A 26,481-nucleotide genomic window follows, 5' to 3' on the forward strand; every position below is an offset into this window, starting at 1 on the left:
GACATGTTCATTCACAAGGGACGGTTGCAGTAAACTAGTACATCCCCACAACAGACTATTACAAAGCTGAAAAAAAAAAAAAAACAAGAACGACTTTCTGAACTGATGAGGAATAATCCCCAAGACAAATTGTTAAATAGGAAGAAAAAAAGTAATCTGAAGGACTGAATGTATGCTCTCATCTGTGTAAAAAGGGGGAAATAGTCATAACTTATGTCTTAAAGGAAACAAGAAAATTGGTTGCCTCCAAAAAGAGGAGACAGGAATGGGAGGGAGACTTTTCAAGTACGACACCTCGTACCTTTTGAATTTTGAGCCAAAATGTAAATAAATAAAAATATTTTCAAATCCGTCCTCTTGAAAATGCCATGTTCTCACACATTTCCTTCTCCCGGTTAAATTCCATCCCCCAGACAGATCCTGGAAGAGAAAAAACCTGTCTCAACCTGTCTGCCAAGACAGGAAGCCCGGATGTGAATCCTGGTTCCCTTGCTGGCCCATCGGGTGACCTCAGGCAAGACACCTCCTCTCTCTGGTTTATATTAGATGACACGCAGATATTGCCCCAGCTCTGGCATTCTGTGTCCTCCTGCTAGACCAAGCACCTGGAGAGCAGGCACCCTGTCTTCTTGCTCTTTAACCCATTCAATGAACTTAAACTGAGTAGCTGCCATCGCCAGATTCTGGGTTCTGCATTTCTTTCCCTCCACCCCACATTCCAGTGTCTGGCATGGGAGCTGGTACCCTGTAGGGGTTCAGGACAAACTTCTTAGCTTATGAATAAGGAATGGATGTTTGGGCAGATGCACGGTGAATGGTGGATGGACAAGTAGATGGTAGATGGTGGTTGAATGGACTTATGAATAAATGGTAGATGAATTGGTCTTTAGGACAACAGCCTTCCCTTGATCCTTCAGTCTTCCCCACAGCTACTGTTCATTTTTTACTCTACTTTGTAGCAAAGGTCTTTTTGAAAAAATTGTCTGTACTCACTGTCTCTGATTCCTCTTCTCTCTTAAATCTATTTGGATCATACTTCTACCTGCCCACCCCATCCCCATTGAAACTGCTCTTGGCATGGTCACCTCGTTGCCAAATTCAATGCTCAATTCTCAACCTTCATCTTCTTGACTGGTCAATAGCTTCTGACACAGTTGAACACTCCCTGCTCCTTGCTACACCTTCTCTCTTCACTTAGCATCCAGGCCTCTACAGCCTCCTGGCTGTCAGAAGGACACTCCTCACGGGTCACTCCTTGGCTTCTCCCCAACCCTGCCTGCTGGAGTGGTCCAGCACTCAGTCGCTGCTGCTCTCATCCAGCCTCATGTCCATGACTCCAGATCTATATCTTCAGCTCATATCTCTCCCCTGAACTCCAGTGCGTACATCCAACTGCCTATCCGACGGCTCCTCTACAATGTCTAAAAGACATCTCAAACTCAGCACAACCAAAGCTGAATCTCTGGTTTTCCCCCAAACACCTTGCTCATCTCACCTGATGGCAGCTCCATACCTGCAGTTGCTGAGGCCAGCAAAGCTTGGGGGCATCCTTGACAAACCATTTCCCCTCACATTCCACATCTGAAACAACAGCAAGCCTGTTGCTTTAAAATATACCCAGAATCAAATCACATCTCACCACCTGCATAGCTACTGCCTTGCTCTGAGCCACCAGAGTTCTTCAGCTGATTTATTGCAACACTGCTCCTCTCTCTCCAGTCTTTTCAAAGGCCTCCAAAGCCCCAGATGGTCTGAACCCCCATTTACCTCTCTGACCTCATCTACCACCACCTCCCTTCACTTGCTCCACTCCAGCCATACCAAACAGGCTTCCCCTTGGAGACTTTGCATAAGCCACTCCCCCTGCCTGAACAATGTGTCCTCCAGACAGTCTCATGGCATCCACTGGACTACCCTACCTCCTACCTACCTCCACCCACCCTCTTGATTCTCTCCCCGCTCTTTTTTTTTTTTTTTTTTACTTTTTCCCTCTAGCACCTATCACCCTCTAACATACCCTAATACTTTAAGTATTTCTTATGTTAATTATTTCTTGCATATTTTCTATCTACTGGGATGTAAGCACTTTTTTATTACATCATCTGTTACATCAGATATATACATGTTATTTTCTCTGCAGTATTTCCAGCCTCTAAAACAGTGTTTGACAGGTAATTGGTACTCAATAAATATTTGTTGAATGAATATATAAATGGTTTGATTGATGCTGGAGAGATATATAGGTGGTGGGAGTTTGGATGGGTGATGGTTGAATGGAGCATAGATGGAAGAATGGAGAGATGGTAGGAGAAAGTTGAATGGATAAACAGCGGGGAATGGGTTACACGTGAATGGTAAATGGATGGATGAGGGATGAATAGTTACCATGTGTCAGGCACTATACCAAGTACTGGAGATATGCTGGTGAGCCAAACCAGCAGGTGCCTACCCTAAGGGGGCTTACAGCTGAGTGGGGGAGACAGATATACATATAATCAATATATAATAATTATGTATAATAAAATATATCTATAATTCCAAATTCTAATATGTGCTCTGAAGGGAAAGAACAGGATGCTCTGAGAAAGAAAACTATGGATGAGCGATGGAAAAATGGTCAATAAATGGGAAGATGGAGGTAGATAGGACTTGAGCTGAGGTGCTTTATATTAATGGTCCCAGCCTGCCACGCACACCATCTGTTTCCAGACCCAGGGCCTCCCCACAACCCACCAGTATCTCTAACCTCAGAGACACTGTCCTCTCTCTCCCCGCACTGACTCAGCACCTACCCAGCACCTCCCCAGTAGCCCTGCCTGACTCTACATCCAGCCCCCACCCTGCTGAGTCACAGCCTTGGGCTAGTCAGAGGACAACTCCATGGGGCCCTCCGTTCAACCCAGCCCCTGGGCCATCCTCATCCTCGGAGGGGGTAAGATGCCCACAAGGGAGGCCGGCAGGTGCCAAGCTCTTGATGCCCGGGCCTGAGCGCAGCTCCTGATTCTCAGGAGAGAATCTGACCAAGCCTGAGGTGAGAGTTGGGCTTATCTGGGGACTGGGGTCAAGGGTAGTGGACTAGAGCCGAGTCTGTCTGCAGGACTATCCCTCAGTCAGGAGCTGGCCTTGGAATTTAGGTCAGGGGTCAAGATGGGAGAAGGTGGGTGCCCCGTCAACGACCAAGTCAGCACTCAGCCTGGGACCAGGGTCAGGATCTAGCCATGGCTGTGGGCAGTGATCAGGGCTCAGGCTACATCTGAAGGTTCAGGTCAGGGTTTAGTCAGAGTCCCCAGTCAGGGAATAGGGCTCAGTCTATGACCAGCAAGGATCGGGGCTCAGTCAGTGTCCAGGGCACTGGCCTAATCTCCTCTTTCTCCAGGGAGGGGCTGAGCGGGTGGGTTGACCTGGACTGGTTGAGGAGCAGTTTCCAGCCTAATTTCCATCACCCAGAGAGATGAGCAGCACCTGCCCCAAACCCTCCCCTTCGTCCTCTGGCCCTGGCTAGGTCAGGCCCCAGGGGCCAAGTCGGGCTCAGTGTCTCCAACAAGCCCTAACCATCCTCACTCTGGTACCCCGGGGGCCCCGGGCTAGGGGTGGGGTGGGGGTAGGGCTGTGGGGCAGGCCCCTATGCCTGACCCAGGAGGGCGCCTTGCGCAAGGCTTTCTGAGGCAACTGGCTGTGGCTGAACACCTCAGCACCCCCCACTCCACACCCTGCAAGCTTTTCGCAGAAAGGGAAGGGGCAGGCGGTGGCCTGGATTGAACACACATAATCCCTTTCCTTCCCTGGCCCCGGTGGCCTCAGGACAGGAAGGAGGCAGATCAAAAAGAAGGCAGGGCAGGGGTCAGATGATTCGGCGACCCAACTCGGCAGGACTCCAGTATCAGGAGCGGGTGGGTCTGGGGCTCTCTCCTCCCTGCAGCGGGAAGGTAAAGGAGGGAGTCAGGATCCCTGGAAGTTCCGAGAGTGCCACCCCCAACACACACAAAACAGTAATAATTCCGTGGCTGAGCCCAGAGCAGAACTCGTGGCTGCCCAAGGTCACCCAACTGTCAGAGGCAAGGTCAGAACCAGAAACCAGCTTTTGTCCTGGGTTTCCAGCTCCTCCCACCACAATTGGGGGTTAGGACCCCTCACACTTGAGGAGGGCATGGGACTTCCCCAGGAACTTTCAAATCATTCTCGTTGAGACTCCTGAATGAGTGGACCAACATGGGCTTTGGAGCCATACAGACCTGGGTTCAACACCCCTGTCTTACTGTGTGATCCTGGGCAGGCTACTTCCTCTCTCTGACACCTGGCTTCCTCACTTGTAAAATGGGCATAAATTCACTCTTACCTCACAGGGTTGTGGCGAGGATTACATGAGAAAGCAGATGGAGGGCACAGCCTAGGCGTGCCACGTGGGGGGTGCTCAGCTCTCAAGGGGTGTGTGCTTGGGGGTGGAGGTAGAAGCCCGGGCCCCCTGGAAATAATGTTAATCACTTATCATCAAGTGCTTACCGTGTGCCAGGAACTCTTCTAAGCTCTTTACTTGTAATTAACTCATATAACTCTCCATTTAATCCAATAATAGTTCCCCATAACAGTAAGCAGTTCAGTAACCCTATCAGGAGGAATCTATCCTCAATTCCATTGGTAGATGAGGGCTCTGGGTCTCAGAGTAGCTAAGTGACTTGCTCAATGTCATGCAGCTAGGACCAGCCAAGGAGGCGGTGTACCCGAAGACCACCCAGGGTTTCAGCCAGACCTGGCGCGAGATCCCACTGCCTACCCGCCTCCTTAGGCAGTGATTTCACCTCTCTGAGCCCCAGTTTCCTCATCTGCCTCCAGGGATGAAAACAGCAACTTGGTGAGGAAGTTTGTGGAGGCATCAGATGATGTAAGGGAGGCACCCACACAGGGCCATGCTGGATCCATGGGCACAAGAATCACATTCTTCATGAAGAAAACCCAGGCCGACGGGCCAGAGCTGGATCACCCAACACAGCCGTGCCTGCAACGGGACCACCACCGGGCTGGTGCTGTGCCCAAACACTGGCCTTCCTGCCTTTTCTGCGGCCCAGCCTGAACCAGATTCGGATGCTGAGGGATCTCTGCCAAGCCCCTGGAAAACCCCAGAGACGGGGGAGGTGCCCGGTCTCCTAATAAATGCTCCCCAAGAGGAGTACAGGTCCAGAGCTGCAACTATTGAATCACCCACCATTTTTCCCAAATTGATTGGCCCAAATCCATTTACCCTCCTGTATTATGAGTTCCATAATGTTTTTCTTTCAATCAGCTCATTTTTTAAAACTTAGGTAAATTCATCTAAAAGCGAAAAAAATTTAAATCACTGACCACTATCATTTACCATAAAGAGGAAGTAACTGTAAAATTAAATACGAGGAAAACAAAATTCTTTTTTTTTTTACATCTTTATTGGAGTATAATTGCTTTACAATGGTGTGCTAGTTTCTGCTTTATAACAAAGTGAATCAGTTATACATATACATATGTTCCCATATCTCTTCCCTCTGCGTCTCCCTCCCTCCCACCCTCCCTATCCCACCCCTCTAGGTGGTCACAAACCACCGAGCTGATCTCCCTGTGCTATGCGACGGGTGCTTCCCACTAGCTATCTATTTTACGTTTGGTAGTGTATATATGTCCATGCCACTCTCTCACTTAAAACAAAATTCTTAAATCCTGTTTCTAGCTGAGCTCTGCTCTCCCTTCCTTAACATTGAAGTGTTAAGAACACAGACACTGTTAAATGAGACTTTCTCCCCCAGTAATTGCAGGAACTGGAAGAAAATCAAAAGGAAATACGTGTATCACAATATGATTCAATGTTATTTAATAGAGTCTTGAGACCCTAAAACCATCTGGCATCCTACTACTGCTGTATGCAACATAGTTGGGAAAACCCTGACCTAATCCAACTCTCTTCCTAGTTTACACATAAGAAAATTAAGGCTCCCAAAGAGGAGAAGACTTGCCCACAATCTCACAGGGTGAGTGGCTTCAGCCAGATCTGGAATGCAACCAGAACTCTTTTTAAGCCATCGTTTCACTTTTGGGGGGGAAAACCTAAAGATGAAAGTTTTGAGGACACCAGTGGTGGAATTTCAGGCATACAGCAGGCACCAGCAACACATGGGTGGAGAGGAAGTTAAGCACAGCAGTCCCCAGACCTCACCTCCTCTCCTCCTCTGAGTTCCTCCCGGCATTGCTGAGGGTCCTCAGAACTACAGCAAATAGAAATGCAGCCTGCTTGGCTCAGGGACCTGGGCAGAGGGATGTTCTGAGCCTGGAGAGAAGGAAATTCATGAAAGCTGAACTCTCTCTTCAGGGAAGTGCACATTTTTGCATTTAATTTGAGGGGGGAGTGTTGGTCTCCTTTTATTTTCTCACTTTTAAACAAATGCTTATATAGCATTTATTTTATTTGTTTTTTTTAAAGAATAAATGTATTTATTTTTGGCTGCGTTGGGTCTTTGTTGCAGCGCATGTGCTTCTCATTGCGGTGGCTTCTCTTGTTGCGGAGCACGGGCTCTAGGTGCGCGGGCTTCAGTAATTGTGGCTCGCGGGCTCTAAAGCACAGGTTCAGTAGTTGTGGCGCACGGACTTAGCTGCTCTGCGGCATGTGGGATCTTCCTGGACCAGGGCTTGAACCCGTGTCCCCTGCATTGGCAGGCGTATTCTTAACCACTGCACCATCACGGAAGTCCCATTATATAGCATTTATATTCCAGGCACTTCACAAACATTGTCATTTAATCCTCATGACAAACCAATGAAGTAGATATTATTAAAATCTCCACTTTACAGATGAGGAAACTGAGGCACAGAGAGCTTAAGTAAATTACCCAAAATCTCCCTACTCGGCAGTGGTAAGATTTGAACCCAGGAAATGTGGTTTGACTATGACATAAGGATGTTTCAGTACATTTAATCATTTAATCCTGAAGACTACAATGCAAGGAAGGTATAATTAATCCCATTTTATAGATGCAGAAGCTGAGGCTCAAGGCTATTTGGCAGCTTTGTTGTAGACCCAACAGGCTCTTCACTTCTTTGCTATACTTGCTGGACCCTGTGCCGGAGATTCTTGGTCTAGGGTGGTGCTACTCCGTATGGTAGCCATTTGCCGCAGGTAGCTATTGACCATTTAAAAGTGTGTCTAGGGTGACTGAGGAACTGAATTTTTCATTTTTTTTAATTTTAAAACAGGTAAAACATTTTCTCCATTAAACAAACCTTAATTGTCTTGATACTTTAACATTCTTTACCCACTGACAATTTTACTTTAACCACTGACAATTTAGCTTCCATGCTGATTTGTGTCCAAACTAAGCATAAAATATATGCCAGATTTTGAAGATATTAGTATGAAAAAAATTTAGGTTATCTCATTAACAATTTTTTACTATCTGTTGAAATTATAATATGCTATATATATATTGGATTAAATAAACTATATTATTAAAATTAATTTCACCTGCTTCCTTTTATGCTTCTTTAATGCATAACTAGAAAATCTGAAACTACATATTTGGTTTTGTTATGTTCTATTGAAAAGTGCTGGTCTAGAGAATTGGGATTTGATACCCCTAACAGTGATAAGGTCCCCAAACGTGGGGTCCATGCCCAAGGTACAGTTCCAGTGACCATACCCACAAGTCTTGGAGGAGGCTTCTGGGTTGCAAAGATTGTGAAATGTCCCTGGACATTGTGGGCACTGGAGTCGGCTGCCCCAGTTTCAAATCTCAAATCTGCTTCATATACTAAGCTGGGTGGTCGTGGGTAAGCCCCTCACCTTGACTCATCTATAGAATGGAAGTGACATTGCCCTTTTCACAGTTCCTTAAGTGCCCCAGGGCCTTTGCACTTACTCTTTCCTCCGTCTCCTCTCACATCTTTGCACTCCTCACCCCTTCTCTTCCTTAAGATCTTAGTTTAAACATCACCTTCCTGATGAGCCCTACTGAAAATAGCCAGCCCTCAGTCATATCTGATAGAGAATAAATTTATGCTATTCAAGAAAATACATGACACATGACCTATTTTAAATGATCTTGGTTTATTGATTTTATTTTCCTGAGAATGGTCTGTCTCCCCACTGATTTATAAGATCCGAGAGGGCAGGGATGAGTCAGTCTTGTTACTGCTGAGTTCCCAGCACTTAGAACAGGGTCTGACACAGCATGAAACAAAGTTAGGAATGTATAAGCAAACGCAGCCACAGTCTGGCTTCAGAAAGGTGCTGGGAAAACAACATCCCAGCCTTTCCTTGCCCCCCTACAGCTGTGGGAGGGTCCAGCTGAGTCTAGGTCCTGGTGTAGAAAATGAGTTCATTCATCCCTCCCAGGCATGGGAGTCTCCAGGGTTAAATGAGATCCCAGAACCCCTTGGTGTGCCCTGAAGGCTCTGAGACACAGGTGAGCTGGTCCCTGGAGTTCTGCAACCAAGGAAACAAAGGTGACTCCACCTGCCTCCCATCAACCTCTGCCTGGAGGAGTTATTTTTCGACACTGGTGAATTCAGACATCAAGGCCTTAAAGGGATTGGACCCCCGGGGCTGCAGAGGGATGCTTCACCAAACAGTGAGTGGCACCTGGGCTTCCCACACCTGGGGTGCAAGTCCTGTTACGGGTGCCGTCCCTCTCTAAGCCTCCACTGTCTCCACTCTGTTTACTGAGCATCTACCATGTGCCACGCATTCTAAGCATTTAACATTTGTTAACTTATTTAATCCATTTCCTGAGGTAGCACAGTGGGTCTGGGCACAGTGGGTCTGGGCACACTTAGGCAGGCCGGTTCCAGGGGACTTGCTCTTAACTACCAGGCTGCACTGCCTCTATTAAATGAGTGCTGTGAAGCCCACCAGAGCCCAGGCCTCCCCAGGTCACCACAGTGGTTCTGTTGAGCCCAGAGTCAGCTCGTAAGTCTGTGGTCTTTGCAAAGCTCCTGGGTTACTTTCTCATAGCTGGGCCTCAGGCTGCCCCTTAGCAGAATGCCGGAGAATGGAGCTTCCTGCCTGCCCAGGGTTCTCCTAAACGCTTAATAAAGCAATGGTGGGCAAGTGCTTTATTACCGCGGGGGCGGGGGCACCCAGAAAACTGTCACGGTTTGCTCTTTTTCTCCTCCGCCCCATCCTGAGAAAGAGGGATGTTCTTCTATTTCACAGATGGGAAAACTGAGACTCAGAAAAGCAAAATGCTTTTTCCAAGGTGATAGGGAGAGCCAGCCACCGGCATCGCTTTGAATCTTCGAGTACGGGGCGGGAGGGGTAGGCAGGGGGCGGGGGTGGAAACAAGACACCCCTAGAAGGCCGGGAGGGGTTCCGGGACCGCACGCGGACCGCACGGAAGGGGTGGGGTGGGGCGCGGCGCCCGCGGAGGTGACCCCGGGGGGCGGGGCTCAGGGGATGGTGCAATCCCGGGTCTGAGGGCATCAGGCAGTGGCTGATTAGCTCAGGTTTACATCACCCGGGTCGGAGCTGTAGCCCGGCGCTTGGCGTCTCCGAGACATTCGCAGCGGAAGCGGCGGCGGCTCCGCACGCGTCCGGCTGCTGGGGACCGAAGCCAGAGCCCGACCCGGAGCCGAGCTCAGCCACGACGGAGCAGCGCGGGCCACCCGGGGGTGCCTGGGGACTCTGAGCTTGGCCGGCACCAGGACTCCGTCGCGCGCGAGGGCAGGGTACCCGGCGGGGGCGGGAGGCTGCGGCCGGAGGGGCTGAGGGGCGGCCGGGAGCCTCGGGGCGGCTGGGGTTGTCGCGTGTCACACGTACACACACACACACACACACACACACACACACACACACACACAACTTTTAAGGAAACCCACAGTCCGGGGAGCGACCTGGGCTGCGTGTTCCCGCCGGGCCCAGGTGACGCGGCCCCACAGGGCGTGGGGTCGCCGAGCGTGGCCGATCAGGCTGGCGGGAGGATGCGTGCCCACGGGGAGTGGCAGCGTGTCCCGGGGGCGGAGGGTGTGTAGTGTCCGCATTTGTGTGAGTGTGGGGCGGGCAGGGGAGTTGTGTGGCTGGGTGCGGGGAGGTCTGTGGGGGTCACTGGGGGCCGGGGGGAGCCTGTCTACCTGTGGAATGTGTCTTTGCGGATCTGCTGGGGTCCGCGTAGGCCAGTGGAGTCCGGGTGGGGCTGTGTCTCCGGGGACCTTGCGAGCTACGCGGACGGCTGAGCACCGGGCGGCAGGTGCGGGCCGTGCGGGGACGGCAGTGCCCGTGGTGGGCGGGGGGGGGGCGGCGCAGGGTCAAGGGCAGCCAGGACGCGGCGTGAGGGCATGGGCCACGGGTGTGACGGGCCTGACGGCTACCTGTTTGCGAGCTGTAGGATGCGCGCGTATTCTGTTGTTGCCGACTGTGTGTGTTGTACCTGTTGATTCTGGGGTGTGGGGGCGAGGCCTCTTATCTCAGCCCAGGGGCCCAGCCTCCTTGCCTTTGCCCGCCCCTCCCAGGCCCCTCGCCGGCCCTCGGTTTCCGCTGAACCTTCTGCTCCGGGACCCCCGCCCCTCCGCCGCTTCCTCTCCCACGGCTTCCGATCCCGGCTGCCGAGGACGGGGCGAGGCCGCCCACTGCCTTCGCTGTGGGGGCGTGGGGGCGGGGTGGGCGGGGGGTCAGACTGAGCGTGTGGCCTTGTTGGTATCCGTCCTGCAGTCGTGAGTATGATAGTTGGGAGAGCTCTGTGTGCGTGTGCGTGCAAGCTTGCCGGTGGAGGGCGAGGTGTGTGTCTCTTAATATTGTGGGTACCCCTCTCTGCCTTGTATGTGTGCCTTGGCTGGCTGGCTTGGACAGAGTGTGTTTTGGGGGGGCGTGTGTACACCCGTCTGCCCTGGGTTGTGTGAGTGTGTGTGTTTGGTATGATCCGCCCTTATTCCCCTGGGAGTGTCAGGGAACAGCAAGAGGTAGAAATTAGGGGCTGCCTCCATCCTACTGCAGAGATTTTAATCTTGCCCTGTGGCATGCAAATTCCCTTGTTCACCTATAGACTCAGTTACCCCATCTGTCCAATGGAGCTCATCCCAGGCCCTACCAGGCTCTGAGCCCTGGATAGGGCAAAAGCAGCCTGGGGTGCCGATGTGGCCACGGGAGAGCCACTCCAGGGAGTCTCAGGCTTTGCAGGGCGCAAAGCATCTACACAGACAGGGATCATCTTGCTTTACTCTCTGAATAGCCAGTGCAGTAAGGAGTGTCATCCTAACCTCATCCCTGCAGAAGTTTCTGAGACTCCCAAGGGTAGCACTTCAGCATCTTCAGCTGTGAGTAATAATGATAATAATAATAACAAACCAACAGTAGTGACCATATCCTGACACCTACCCTGCAACAGGGCCATGTTAATTTATTTGTATTTTCATTTCATCATTACAAAAATCTTACGGGGTTTGCACCCACTTTACAGATGAGGGAATGGAGGCTCAGGAATTTTGAAGAACTCGCCTAGGGCTCTCCAGCCAGGAAGGGTCTGAGCCAGGATGACATCCAGGGAATATCTGATTACAGTCACCCCCTAATGCATTCTTACCAAGATGGGATTATGGTCTTTCATTCGAGATCGGGGCTCCCTCCCTCCCAAGGCAGCCCATGCATTTGGGAGCCCATGTATTTGGCATGATTGGAGAGATCGGCTTCAGTCAGAGAACTGACTGAGTGATGCTTCCCCCTAATCCTGCCTAGGACTGTTGGGAAGGTCTTCACATGGCTGAAGTCTATCTCCCTCTCACACCTCATACCTGGGCCTCCTTGTTCCTCATCTGGAGCCTGGATGGGTGGGCAGACGGGTCCTGGAGAGAACCTTTCCTCCCTGACATGCCTTTGCACTCTCCTCCACCCACCACACACACGGTGACACAGCTGTACCCGGGGTGGGGGTGCGGGGTGCTTCCTCTGAAGTTGAATGAGTGAATCTTGGGGCTTTGAGAGACCTCCCCTCCCTGCCTCATTCTCACCTGATGGTAAAACTGAGATGGCTGGTGGACTAACTCTGCATGTAGACAAAGTTCACATTTTTAAAAAGAAATACACCTCATCTGTTTTGAAATACTCAAGCACTAAGTGAATGTGGAATCTTTATTTTAAATTATTGAAATTGAAAATTCCCTTGCGTCCCTACCAAATCCCTTCCTCTTCTGGAGTCTCTCAGGAGGCCAGAAGCTACTGAATTTAGTCTGGGTCCTTCCAGACCTTTTCCTGTGCATTTACACACCTATATATACAAATATGCAGATACATCATATTACATGCTGGTGGGCTTTTTTACATAAATGAGATCATCTTGGGTACACTGTTCAGCAGCTAGCTTTGTTCACTTGACAATAAGTATATTCATTCCAGAACATCCATTCATATGTAAATTCAGTAGACACTTCATTGATTCATCATCCTTCATCATCCCTACTCCCCCTCCCCCTCCTTGCATCCCTCCCTACCTTTCAGAGGTAATAGCTGCCTATACTACAGCACTCAACAGATACAGTGCAAAGTCTCTCTTCCTCCCTCTCACCAACCATCAAATCTACCTCTCCACTGTGCTTTTTTTTCACTTAACATTTCACTCTGGAGATCTTTCCAATTAGCACATAAAGAATTTCCTCAGTCTTTTATATGGCTACAACTGTTCCACATATAGAGAAATATAATGTATTTAACCAGTCTCCTAATGATGGGCATTTAATTGTTTCTATCACATGGGCTGTAGGGATAACCTTGTACTTGCATCATTGCATCAGTATGTAGAGAGTTCCTGGTCTTTTTCAGAGCTGTATAGTATTCCACTGTGTGGCTGTACCGTGACGTTTTAACCAGTCTTCTACTGCTGGACATCTGGGGGAATTTCCTGCTTTTTGCTGGTAGACGCAAGGCTCTGATTAGCAGCCTTTCACATATTTAATTTTTTGGTAGGCATTTAAATTGGAGGATAAATTCCCAGAAGTGGGACACCCAGTCAAGGGTATACGCATTTGTCCATTTAATGCATACCGCCAAGTCACCCTTCATAAAGGCTACGCCAGTGTATCCTCCACCAGCAGACGAAAAGAGGGGACACCGAGCAGCCTTATTTTAGTGCTTTTCTCCCCTTCTTTCTAGATGCAAGCCACCTCTCTGGCTGTTCCTGAGGGTGCCCCCTCCAGGAAGAAGCGGTTGGAGTTGGATGGTGACCTAGACACTGAGTGTCCCACCCAGAAACATGCTCGATGTGGGCCCCAGCCCGGGCTGCCCTCCTGCCAACTGCCCCTGAGCCCACCCCCTGCTCCAGTTCACACCCCTGCTGTGACCACTGCCTCCAGGCTTGGACCCTATGTTCTCCTGGAGCCTGAGGAGGGCAGCCGGACCTACCGCACCCTGCACTGCCCCACAGGCACGGAGTACATCTGCAAGGTACATGCCCCAGGGACCACTGTCCCCAAGCATCACAGGGGGCTGGGAAAGGATTGCCAGGGCTGAGGGACCCTTATATTAATTTAGTTCTGTTTTTGTTGGGGAAGCAACCAGTGAATCCCCAGCTCTCTGTCAAGCTCCAGGCTGGGCTGAAACCGAGAGGTAAACCAGATGGTCCCAGCCCTGGGGGAGTTCACAGCTTAGGCCCCATAGTATGATAAATGTTGCTGGGGTGGAGCTTAGGGGCCATGAGAGCACAGAGAAGCCTCTAGTGTATTCAAAGTCAGAGTCAGAAAAGGCTGAGTAGGAGTCAGCCAGGGAAAAGTGGGAGAAGGGAGTTCCAGGCAGGGGAAACAGAGGCCTACAGGATTGAGGGCAAGGCACTTCAGAGAATTAAAAGGACTTCATTGTGGCCGGAGTGGAGAGGGGGTGCAGACAGGGCCAGCAGATGAGAGCTCGCAGCCACTGGTTGTGAAAGCATTAGGAAGAAGCCCCCACTAGGCTGTGGGGAGCCATTTAAAGTATTTGCACAGGGTAAGATGAGATATGGTAGACATCAGAACTCCTGGGAACCTGGAGGTCATTGGGCCTACCAGTGGCCATTTTACAGATGGAAAGACTGAGGTCAAGAGGAGGAGGGCCATGCATGAAGCCACATGGCATCAAGCCTGGATCCTAGGGCACAGTCCAGGGTTCCTGACAGAAATCGGAGTTCTTGGCAGAATTCAGGCAACAGGCAGGGCCAAGTGACCCATACAGGACACTGCCAGGTCTCAGCTCACAAGGACAGAGATGAGAAAGCATAATCGTAGGTGTTTACTGTGCACCAGGTACTATGTTGATTGTCTAGTCTGCATCACTCCTCTAATCTTCACATAGTCTATGAGGTAGTTACTATTATTGGGCCCATTCTAGAGATAGAGGACAGGCTCTGAGGTTCAGAAAGCTGTGGTTGCTTGCCACCTCACAAAGCCAAGAGGTGTCAGGCCTGAGACTGGGCCCAAGCAGGTTAAGCCCAGAGCCGTGGGCCTCATGCTAGGACAGGTGGTTCACACACAAGCAGGGCAGGTTTGCTCTGGTGGGCAGGGGTAAGGAGGATAGGGAGACCCAGGTACACAGGGAGGGGTAGAAGGGGGCTGGGTCCCCTTGGGAAGGCACAGAGAGGCAGAGGGACTGAAGCCTCCATCCAACTGGGAGGAGCCCCAACGGTGGCTCCGGCTCCTGCACCTGGGGGTGCAGCGGGCGGGGCCCGATCTGGACATCGCACTGGGCTCTGGGCTGCCTGATGCTGGTCCCCAGGGCTACCCCAGGTGCTCTAAGGAACCCCTGAACTCTGGGTCCCCTTCCTGCAGCACCACAGGTTTTTTTCTGTTCCCCTGGGGAGGGAGGTCCATGCTGAGAGGAACGACCATGGCAAGCTGGAGCCAGAAGCACCATGCTTTCACATGGCCCCGGACATTCAGGAACGTTTAAAGAAATCTTCTGGGATGTGCCTGTTCCTATGTCCAGCGTGAACTGTGGGGGCCGACCTGCCGTTTCCACATTGCCTAGGCTTTTCTGGTCGGTGTGTAGAAAGATCTACATCCTGTCTTCCTAGATTATTGCCTTATTCATTAATTCAGCAAACTCTCAGTGAGCACTTGTACGTGCCGTGCACCATGCACCGTGTACCATGCTGTGGCTCAAAAGTAGACCAAGCTCTGCCCCCACAGTTCGCGCTGGGGGTGAATGAGTAAAATATACATCAGGTGATCTTAACTGCTATGGAGAAAAACTAGGAGCTGGGAGAGAAGGGAGTGGGGAGGGGAGGGGGTGAAGGTGATCTTAGCTGGGAAGTCCAGAAAGACCTCTTTGAGGAGGTGACTTTGAGCAGTGACTTGCACTGGGGGAGCCAGCCCTGTGGGTATCTAGAGGAGAACATTCAGGTGGCAGGAAAAGCAAGTGCAAATGCTCAGAGGCAGGGATGCGCTTGCCCTGACTTTTAAAAAAGTCTCCGTTTTTGGATTATTGCCTCCAAGCCACCCCAACTGTTTTGTTGTAACACATCTACTTACATTTTTTCATGGATTAAATATGTATATGCTTTATTTATTTATTTTTATTTTCTGTGTGTCACAGACAAAATAACAAGCAAAGGGTTTAAAGGCAGATAAACCAAAGCGAGTAGACTGCTCTACCACTGATTAGCTGTGTGGCTTCCAAGTCACCTTCCTCTGAACATCCTTTCAGGAATATGGCAAGGTTTCCATCTAATGTCCATAAAGCCCCTAGCATCTTTTCCCACAACCTCCCCCCTCTCACCACGGGCCCCACCTTCCTCCCCCACCCCATTCTAGCCATACTGATCTTTGGCTGGGTTTCTAGAGCAGCTCAGGTTCTTTCCTGCCTCAGGGCCTTTGCACTTCCTGTGCCTCCCACCTAGAAAGCTTATCCCTTGGGCACCTCAGTCATTCAGGTCACTTCCTCAGAGTCCCTTCCAGACTACACTTTCTAAAATAGGTGCCTCCTGCCAGAATGCTCTTTATTCCAGCATTCCTTTGCAATTCTTATCAGAATTTGTAAGCATTTAGTTTTATTGGCCTGTTTACTGTCTCATGTATTGGACTATGGGCACCAGGAGGGCAGGGACCATGGCTGTCAGTCAAGTTAGCACCCCAGTGGCTGGTACAGGTAGGCATTCAATGCCTGCTTGTGGAATAAAGGAAAGGGTGGGTGGGCAGTGAATCCTAGAGAATGGTAGCCATATTGATGATGAGGGGAAGGATGAGTTACTTCTGCATTATCTCCTCTTTTGGACGCCCTCTGTTTGGGGGGGTTATTTTTGTTCAGGTTACCTGTTATTTTAAATTATCTGAGGTTTAAGGCCATATGAGCTCGCAGCTAAGAGCCCAGATGGTGGAGAACAGGGATTCAGTCGCAGCTCTGTCCCTTGCTGGCCGTGTGGCCCTCCGCTTGGTCAGGATTGAGTGACCTGCTGCTGAAGTGCTGGGGCACAAGGCCCAGCACACAGTAGTTGGCTGTGACTGGCTGCAAGGCCGACCTGGGCCCCACGGGGTCCCCACCCGTGTTCACACCATGCTCCCACAGGTGTACCCGGCCTGCGAGGCCCTGGCGGTGCTGGAGCCCTACTTGCGGCTGCCCCACCACTGCCATGTGGCCCGGCCGGTGGAGGTCCTGACAGGCACGCGGCACCTCTACGCCTTCTTCCCACGGCCGCATGGGGACATGCACAGCCTGGTGCGTCGCCGGCGGCGCCTCCTGGAGCCCGAGGCCGCAGCGCTCTTCCGCCAGATGGCCACCGTCCTGGCACACTGCCACCAGCACGGGCTGGTCCTGCGCGACCTCAAGCTGCAGCGCTTCATCTTTGCTGACCCGGAGAGGTGAGCGTGGCCACGGATAAGGCCTTGACTGATGTTCTGGTCACAGTTAGATTAAGGTTATGCATTTTTGGCAAGAATACCACAGAAGCCATAGGGTCTTCTCAGCCCATCCTATCAGGAGATATGGGCTGCTGATACGGATTGCTGTGATGTTAACCTCAATCTTTGGTTAAGGTGGCTTCTACCAAGTTTCTCCACTGGAAGTTTCCTAATTTACCATTTATAATTAATAAATACCTTGGGGGCTTCCCTGGTGGCGCAGTGGTTGAGAGTCCGCCTGCCAATGCAGGGGACACTGGTTCGTGCCCCAGTCCGGGAAGATCCCACATGCCGTGGAGCGGCTGGGCCCGTGAGCCATGGCCACTGAGCCTGCACGTCCGGAGACTGTGCTCCACAACGGGAGAGGTCACAACAGTGAGAGGCACGCGTACCGCCAAAAAAAAATTAAAATTAAAAAAAATAATAATAAATACCTTGGGCAATACCTTGTAATTAATCTGTACTATGAGGTTCTTTCGGGCTCTGCATGTAAATATCCTGTTTCTCCTTAAACTTTCACCCACTAATTTCAGCCACCATCCATTCTGCCTGTAGCAGTTATTCCTAGGATGTTTGCCTAAGGGTGGTTTTCTAATTCCTTTTACATTCTATACTAAAATGAACATGCTTTTAGTAAGAAGTAGAATGTAAATTTTATAATGATTTTTAAGCTAATACACAGCTTCAAATAATTTTGAGCTTAGGGTAAGTACAACACCCCCAGACCACCCAGAAGAGAGAAAAGTACTTTCTTCCCTTTTCAAGGCAATGGTTTGAGAAGCACCATCAGAAGAGAGATGGTGGAATCAAAGAAACCTGGGTTCAAATTCTGGTTCTACTTTTTAACTTGCAATTTGTCCTTGAGCAATGGCTTCACCTGACTGAAGCTTGACTTCTTTTTTTTTTTTTTTTTTTTTTTTTTTTTTTGCGGTACGCGGGCCTCTCACTGTTGTGGTCTCTCCCGTTGCGGAGCACAGGCTCCGGACGTGCAGGCTCAGCGGCCAGGCTCACGGGCCCAGTCGCTCCGCGGCATGTGGGATCTTCCTGGACCGGGGCACGAACCCGTGTCCCCTGCCTCGGCAGGCGGACTCTCAATCACTGCGCCACCAGGGAAGCCCCGAACCTTGACTTCTTTATCTGAAAAATGGGCCAATAGTGCTAACACCTCAGCCCACCCCCTGTGCAGTGATTCACAGGACTAGTCAGCATTTTCAGACAGGCACCCAGGAAGTGGTGTCATGGGAACAAGATTAAAGCAGTGGTAATAGTATGCTTCCTATTAAAGTAGTCTAGAGTGCTCGGTGGGAGTTATTTATTTATTTATAATTAATTAATTTATTTATTTATGGCTGCGTTGGGTCTTCATTGCTGCACACGGGCTTTCTCTAGTTGTGGCTAGCGGGGGCTACTATTTGTTGCGGTGCGTGGGCTCCTCATTGTGGTGGCTTCTCTTGTTGCCAAGCACAGGCTCTAGGCACGTGGGCTTCAGTAGTTGTGGCACACAGTCTCAGTAGTTATGGCACACGGGCTTAGTTGCTCTTCAGCATGTGGGATCGTCCCAGACCAGGGCTCGAACCCATGTCCCCTGCAGTGGCAGGCAGATTCTTAACCACGGTGCCACCAGGGAAGCCCCGTGGGAGTTATTTAAAGCAGAAGTTGCAAATGGGGGTCTACACACCCTTTTTTTTTTGCCCCACATTCCTGTTCGTTTGTGTTTTTAATTAAAATTGGTTGCGGGAATCCGCGGGTGATCCAGTGGTTGGGACTCTAGGCTTCCACTGCGGGGGCCCCAAGTTTGATCCCTGGTCAGGGAACTGGGATCCCACAGGCCACGCGGCATGGCCAAAAAAATTAAAAAAAAAAAGGGACTTTCCTGGTGGTCCAGTGGTTATCCACGCTCCCAATGCAGGGGCCCCCCATTCGATCCCTGGTCAGGGAACTAAGATCCTACATACCTCAACTAAGCCCGCGTGCCGCAACTACTGAGCCTGCACCACAACTAGAGAGCCCGTGCACCACAATAAAGACCCAGTGCAGCCAAAATTAATTAATTAAAAAAATAAATAAAATTGGTTGCTAACTTTTTAAAAGCTGGGATTTTTTTCATTAAAATATGATCTCTGACTTCTCTTGTGGAAAAGGGGACCATGGAGCCACCTGGGAACTACATAAGCAGCTCATAGCGCTGGCTCTGGGCCGGAGAGAGCTTCAATCCCAGCCCTGCTTCCCGTGGCTGCAAAATGGCCTCTTCCTCATCGGTTGTATGAGGGTGAAATGACATACACCAGGTAGAAGCTCAGCCCAGGGTCAGGTTCACAGTGGACACTCCAAATACTGACTGTAATGTTGTTAGTGGTGCCCGTTTTAGGCAGGGTTTGTGCTGAGATAGTTGGCACAGTCCCCACTTCCTACTTCTAATTTTGTTACCTGCCTAGACCCTAAGTTTGCATCTAGCTTAATAGAGGCTTAATGCCCTCAGCCACCTCATGCACCTCCCCACACCGGGCCCCCGCCCCACAGACTGTTGGGAAATGTGTTCCTCTCAGAGTCCTAGTTCAAATTTAATTGCTCTGTGACCTTAAGACATGACTTAATCTCTCTGAGCCTAGACTTCCTCATCTGTAATACGGGATTAATCAATCATCCAGCCTCACAGGACTGGCTCATGTCTGGCAAATGCCAGCAGGCACTTGGGAAATGGATGCCATTAAGTGTGACAGTGTGGGGTGGTGGCGTGGGGGTCCCACTATCTGACCCCCTGTCTCTCCCCCTGCACAGGACAAAGCTGGTGCTGGAGAACCTGGAGGATGCCTGTGTGCTGACCGGGCCTGACGACTCCTTGTGGGACAAGCACGCGTGCCCAGCCTATGTGGGCCCCGAGATCCTCAGTTCCCAGCCATCCTACTCCGGCAAGGCGGCAGACGTCTGGAGCCTGGGCGTGGCCCTCTTCACCATGCTGGCTGGCCACTACCCCTTCCAGGACTCAGAGCCTGCTCTGCTCTTCGGCAAGATCCGCCGTGGGGCCTTCGCCCTGCCCGAGGGCCTCTCGGCCCCGGCCCGCTGCCTGGTCCGCTGCCTCCTCCGAAGGGAGCCAGCTGAGCGGCTCACGGCCTCAGGCATCCTGCTGCACCCTTGGCTGCGGGAGAATGTGATCCCTACACCCCCCTCGCGATCCAGCCTCTGCGAGGCTGACCAGGTGGTCCCAGAAGGGCTGGGGCTGGAGGAGGCGGAGGAGGAGGGAGAGAGAGATGTGTGTCTCTACGGCTAACGCGACCCTACTGGACTCTCAGCCCCAGACTGCCAGTTGAGGCTGGGGTATCTCTAAGCTCTCTCCTGCCTCTTTGAACTGAGCCGAACCTTAAGTGCCTTCTGGGAGGGAGAGAGGAGGAGGTGTGTGTGGAGCGTGCTGGACGCACACACCTGTGCACATGAGCTCGTGCCTCACCGAGTCCTCGGGAGCTCACTGTGCCAAGCGCCGCTCCCAGTGCTGGGAACACAGCAGTGAACGACAGAGACAAAACTCCTGCTCACAGAGTTGACAACACTTTCCATGCCCACTGGGCAGTGTCTACACTGAGCACCCACAGTGTAGGTATCGGCATCCACTCATGCTGATGCCCAGGTACCTCTGACATGGGACAGTCCCTTTCACAAACAACCCAGCTGCCTTTGTATCTTGCACCTTTTCAGAGAAAGGGAAGCATCCCTGTGCCAAAGGCTCCAGGCCCCTCCCCTGTAACTCAGGACTCTAGAGCCCAGACCATGCTGGGAATTGTGCTCCCAGCAGCTCTGTCCTCTTGGTCAAGGGCTTCTCCATCCAGGCCTGAGCCAAGGATTTGGGCTGGAAGATCAAGAGTGCAAATGGTGAGGCTGGTCTTCATCTAACTCAAAGAGTAGTTTGGAGTGAAGGGCCAGGCCTGTCCACCTCAGTGGCCCCTGACCTGAGCACCAGAGTTGGGGGCCGGGATCAGGCAGGTTCTGTCCCCTGGCCTCCTGAAAAGTCCCAAGCTCTGTTCTGGGGACACTTGGGGTCCAGGACCCTATGTCAACACTGTGGGATTTGGATGCCATGAGTATATGTTTTTATCTTGTGCCTAATAAAGGAATTATGAAGTACTGTCATTTCTCCTGGTTATTTCATCCATCTTCTCCTCCCCATCTCTCATGAGTTTTGTCTGCCTCCAAACCAGCCCCAGGGTGAAAGGCCAGAGGCCTTGTGTGTCAATCTCAGCTTGAGTGGTTCATGAGAACAGAAGACCCAGTAGGTCTTCCCTCATTCCCTCTGTTCCTTCTGGATGTCTTGGTGTCTCAGGATAATTTTTGGCTGCATGTAACTGAAACCGTGAGTTAAAGTGGCTTTGAAAAGAAGAAAACGTATTTCACACAAAGCAAGAGGTCGACAGGCGGGGAATGGGCTTCACGCTGGTTGATTCGGCTCTCAGAGCTGTTAGCAAGGACCCGGCTCCCTAGGCTCATTCTGTCTCTTTGCTCTGTTGTCCCAGGTAACTGCTCGTACAATGGCTACAGCAGTCCCAGGTGTCACATAAGAGAGACCCATGACCAGAGGAAGAAGGAGGGTGGCGTGGTAGTACTTGAGAACTCAGTACTCTGGAGTCAGGTTACCTGGAATTAAATCCTGGCTCCAACACTCACTAGCTGTTTGACCCTCGGCAAGTTTCTGAATCACTCTATACCTCAGATTCTTAATCTGTAAAATGAGGGATAATAATACCTAACTCAGGAGAATCAAATGGGTTATTTTAGCTAAAGCACTTCGAATAAACAGTGGCTGGCATAACAAGTCCTCAGTCAGAGTTAGTTGTTCTCTCTCTAGCTTTTCCATGGGATGGGGAAGTCTTTCCCAGGAGCACTCCTAACAGACGTTTTGGCCAGAACTGGGCCACTGTGACCTCCTGGCCAATCACCAGCAAGGGAAATGCAGTTATGTTAAGTAATCATGCCAGTTCTCCAGCTGGAGGTGGGAGCAGCCTCCCTGAGGCTCATGCTACGTGTGGGGGGTTGGGAGGGTGGGGTAGTGATAAATGAACAAAATCAAATTCTGAGAAGGAGGAGGTAGCGGGAGAAAGCACGAGGAAGAGAACTGCGGTAGCTCGGCCAATAGCCTGCTAACTGCAGACAGGTGAAGGAAGCTATCCTAGATCCTCCAGCCACCAGTTGACCCCCCAGCTGACTACAAATGCAGAGTTCAGTCAGGCTGACCCAGACCAGAAGAATTCCCCAACTGACCCACAGGATCATGGGCTAAATAAAATGATCGTTGTTTTAAGCCATTAAGTTTTAGGATGTTTTGTTACACAGCAAATGCTAACTAATATAGACAGGGACAAGTCAGCCTCCTCTCTGTGCACCCAGCATCACCCAGAACAGGGCCTAGCTCTGTCTAGGGTCTCATGGAGCAGTCCCCAACTTTCACCCTTCCCCCAAGCCCTCCCATAGATCCTGCCCCAGCTCCCTCACAAGCTGTGTTCTCCCTGGTGCCTGTGGAACAAGGGCAAGGGGGGACAGCTTATAGAAAACGGGGGCTGCCAAGTGGCAGGTCTTTATCTGCATTACACGGAGAGACTCATCTACGCCTCACGACAACTCTATGAGGCAGATGCTCTTGTCATTTCACAGATAAGAAAAATGAGGTTTACTATTTATTTATTTTGGCCACACCACGTGGCTTGCGGGGTCTTAGTTCCCCGACCAGGGATTGAACCCAGGCCCATGGCAGTGAAAGCATGGAGTCCTGACCAGTGGACAGCCACTGAATTCCTGAAAAATGAGGTTTAGAGAGAGCAAAAGATTCATCCAAAACCACACAACAGAGAGAACAACTCACCTGGTTTTGCCTTGAAGCAGGAACTCTTGCCAAGGCCACGCTGAGGCAGCCACAAGAAAACTGTCACATAAAAATGCAAATCAAAATTAAAAATACACATCCACTCTCACCAAGCAATACAATGCGCATAACCACACCCCCAACTGCAATTAGTGGGGACTTTCATGTTCTCTTTGCATTCATTGAATGATCACTGTATAAGAGTTTTACAATATCAAAGGTAATACATATATATTACTTTATGTATTACAGGGAGAGAGGGACTGTTAGAAATTTAATTGGGGATTTTACATGCAATTGGGAGCTCAACACAAAATATCACACTGTGGCCTGCCCGATTATTCATTCACCTAACAATTCAACAACTATTCCTAATGCCAACCAACGGTAGAGCAGGTCCCGTGCAAGACGGATGCAACGTGGTCCCTGCCCTCATGGACTTCAGTCTAACAGAGGAGACAGATGTTAAACAGATAACCACACAAATGAAGAAATTAATTATACCTGGTATGTTCTTTGTGGCAAAGACAAGCGTCACCAATAAGTCCCATGCTCCCCTACGTGCCCTAGCCTCCCTTACAGTCACAGGACTAGTTCTGACCAATGGTATGTGTGTAGAAGTGACATGGGGTGGTCACTTCTGGGCTAAAGCAACTGAAAGCTGATAGGCCTCAATTCCCTGTCTTTCCCTTCCACAACTACTTGAGGCCATGCGTTCCCTTAGCTACAAGATAGAGGAGGACCACCAGATCCACGCTGGATTTTACTGAGCAAGAAATGAAGCTTCCTATGTTAAGTCTTTGCAATTTGCAGTTTGTCTGTTGGGCAGTTAGTGTTAATTACCATGACTAAGAAAAACTTGCCACAAGAGAAGGAAGGAAAATTCTCTTCCCCAGTAACTAGGCTGTATCAGTCTTTGCTGCATTACAAACCCCCAAACATAGTGGTTCGTGACTGTCTGTGTCAGCAGTTTGGGCTGGGCTCAGCTGGTCACTCACGCGGCTGCGGGCAAAGGGTGGCTCACCAGGACAGCTCAGCTTCACTCACTTGTCTGCCGACTGGCAGGCTCCAGGGAGCCTCGGCTAGGATGGCTCATCTCGGCTCTACGTGGTCTCAGCCTCCAACAGACTCAGCGCTGGCTCCTTCCTGTGGTGGTCTTGGGGTTTCAAAAAGCAACAAGAACAAATCCCAGTGCCCCAGCTGTGCTTCTGTCACATCGGCATGTCCCACAGACAGATCCAGGAGGTGGGGAAATTAATTCTCCCTCTCAGTGGGAGGACCTGAATATAATATGTGGCCTTTTTTTCTTTCTTCAATATACTACACGAGGTATACTTGATCAAGTGAGTTGACTACAGTGCACCTAAAACTGAACCTTGCAGGTACTAGATCCCTGGGCCAACTGCTTGGTGTCTCTGGGCCTCAGACTGTTCCCTTCCTTTTGTGTAGTTAAGCCCTGCCCTTCCCTTGAGGCTGGACCTAGAGACTCTTCAGAGCGGGCATGCCCTCCCCTACATGCTGAAGCCCGAAGAACAGGGTTCTCGGAAGTGGTCAGTCAGTCCCCTAGGGTGCTTGTTTAAAATGCAGATCCCTGGACACTGCGCAGACCTAGTGAGTTAGAACACTCGGGGTTCTGCATCTTAACAACCACCTGGGTTGGAGAACCTCTGTGTTTGGAGAAATCCTGCCTCCTTGGGGACTCAGAGAGCTCATGTTAGCGCCTCCCTGGTTTGTTTGCAAATGGGTGTAAAGAGGGCATAAATTCTACCTGCCTGTGATGCTAGGATGGGCTCACAGATGTTGGGGGGGCTTTATCAGGTCAAAATCTCAGCCACCACCTAAGTTGTACCAGCATCCTGGGGAGAGACATGTAGCCCTCTTTCCCTCCTTGTTCTCTCTCCCCTCACCTGGCCTTGTGGCTCTGCACAGCACTTAGCACCACCTGGCAGGACATTCTCTATCATTTGTTTGCGGGAGTTTCATAAGTCCAAGGATATGCTCTGTTTACAACTGTCTCCCTGGCTCCAAGAACAGTGCCTGGCACACAGAGCTGCTCAATAAGTGTTTGTAAATTAAAGTGGTTGCTATGTAGACCCTACATGCCTAGAGCAGAGCCAGGACACTTATTAGGGATGGTTAATGTTTACGGGCACATACTACATGCCAGGCATGCTTCTAAGTGCTTTATATGCACTATCTCATTTGATACATGATAGCCAGATGGCCCTCGATGATCTGCAACACCTGGTATCCATGCCCTTGTATACAGTTCCCTCCTACCCTGAGCTGGGCTGACAGTGTAACTAATAGGAAACTGTGAAAATAAACGAGTATGACTTTAAGTACAGGCCATAAAATATATTATGGCTTCTGCCTTATTCTTCTGGATCATCTGTTCTGGGAAAAGCCAGCTGCCATGTTGCTAGGACACTCAAGTACCCTATGGAGACATACATGTGGTAAGGAACTTACACCTTCTGCAAATAACCAGCACCACCCAGGCCTATGAGCGGGCTTTCTTGAACATCAATCCTCCAGCCTCAGTCAGGCCTTCAGATAACTGAAGCTCCAGCCAACATCTTAACTGCAACCTCTGAGAGACCTTGAGCCAAAAACTACCTAAGAAACTGTTCCTGAATTCCTAACCCATAGAAACTCTGTGAGATCTACATGTTTATATCGTTTTAAGATGCGAAGTTTTGGGGTAATTTGCTATGTATCAATAACCAATAACTGATACAGATCCTAAAAACAGCCCTATGAGGGAGGGACAATGATGATCACCATTGTACAGAGGGAGAAACTGAGGCCCAGAGAGGGGAAATCTTTTGTCCAGGGCCACACAGATAGTGTAACTATGGGACTGAACCCAGGTTTGAATGACTACAGAGTCTACCCACTGGAATGAAAAACGTCCAAAGTGAATGCCAGCTCTGCCCTTGAAGGACGAAGGCTAAGACCAGAACACTGAAAGAACGTATCTGCCTCCAGTACAAATTTGTGCTGGTGAATTCAGGGCTCAGGTGAATGTGACCATTATAAAACGGCAGGCTCAGAAGAAGAAAACAAGGCAATAGGAGTGAAAACCAGCAGAAACAGACACTCAGAGTTCAGACAGCAATACTATCAGATAGACATTATAAAACAGAAACGTTTAATGTGCTTAAATAAATATATAACAAGTTTGAAACTATGGCCAAAGTATAGGAAACTATATCAAGTAACAAAGTGGATTTGAAAACCTAAAAGAACTTCTAAAATGAAAAATACAATAAACAAAATAAAAAATTCAACAGATGGGTTAAACCACAGATTAGATGTGGCTAAAGAGGGAACTAGTGAGATAGAAAGCTGACATTAATCACAGAGACAAGAGACTCCATAAATTTTTACACACAGACACATCATAGTGAAAATGTGAAAAGACAAAGAAAAAAATCTTAAAAGCAGTCAGAGGGAAAAAAACCAGAGAGATTACTTTCAAGAGAACAATAGTACAACATGGATGAACCTCAAAAACACTATGCTAAATGGAAGAAATCAATCACAAAGAACCACATATTGTAAGACTAAATTTATATAAAGTGTCCAGAATAGGAAAATCTATAGAGACCAAAAGTAGACTAGTGCAGAGGGGGTTAGAGAGTAGGAGATAGTGTCTGCTATGGGTACAGGGTTTCTTTGGGGGGTGGTAAAAATGTTCTAAAATTAGGGACTTCCCTGGTGGTCCCGTGGTTTGAATCTGCTTTCCAATGCAGGGGAAGTGGGTTCAACCCCTGTTCAGGGAATTAAGATCCCACATGCCGCAGGGCAACTAAGCTCAAAAGCTCTAGAGC

General features: G+C 50.1%; 1 protein-coding gene across 3 annotated transcripts; it reads left to right on the forward strand.

Annotated features, from left to right (window-relative positions):
- Positions 1-9,492: 9,492 nt before the first annotated feature.
- On the forward strand, positions 9,493-20,922 carry TRIB3 (tribbles pseudokinase 3). Of its 3 annotated transcripts, none has more exons than XM_060122838.1 (4): positions 9,493-9,681; positions 13,091-13,381; positions 16,469-16,761; positions 19,579-20,922. In XM_060122838.1, exons 2-4 carry the CDS (start codon positions 13,091-13,093, stop codon positions 20,066-20,068), a joined length of 1,074 nt encoding a protein of 357 aa, XP_059978821.1. In that variant the 5' UTR covers positions 9,493-9,681; the 3' UTR covers positions 20,069-20,922. The 3 variants fall into 3 exon arrangements, with proteins under 3 accessions (XP_059978821.1, XP_059978819.1, XP_059978820.1); XM_060122836.1 differs by lacking the exon at positions 9,493-9,681 and adding an exon at positions 10,291-10,597 and having other exon boundaries at positions 13,068-13,381; XM_060122837.1 differs by lacking the exon at positions 9,493-9,681 and adding an exon at positions 10,651-10,662.
- Positions 20,923-26,481: the final 5,559 nt, after the last annotated feature.

Source organism: Lagenorhynchus albirostris, chromosome 15 (genome assembly GCF_949774975.1).
Source record: "Lagenorhynchus albirostris chromosome 15, mLagAlb1.1, whole genome shotgun sequence".
NCBI lineage: Eukaryota > Metazoa > Chordata > Mammalia > Artiodactyla > Delphinidae > Lagenorhynchus > Lagenorhynchus albirostris.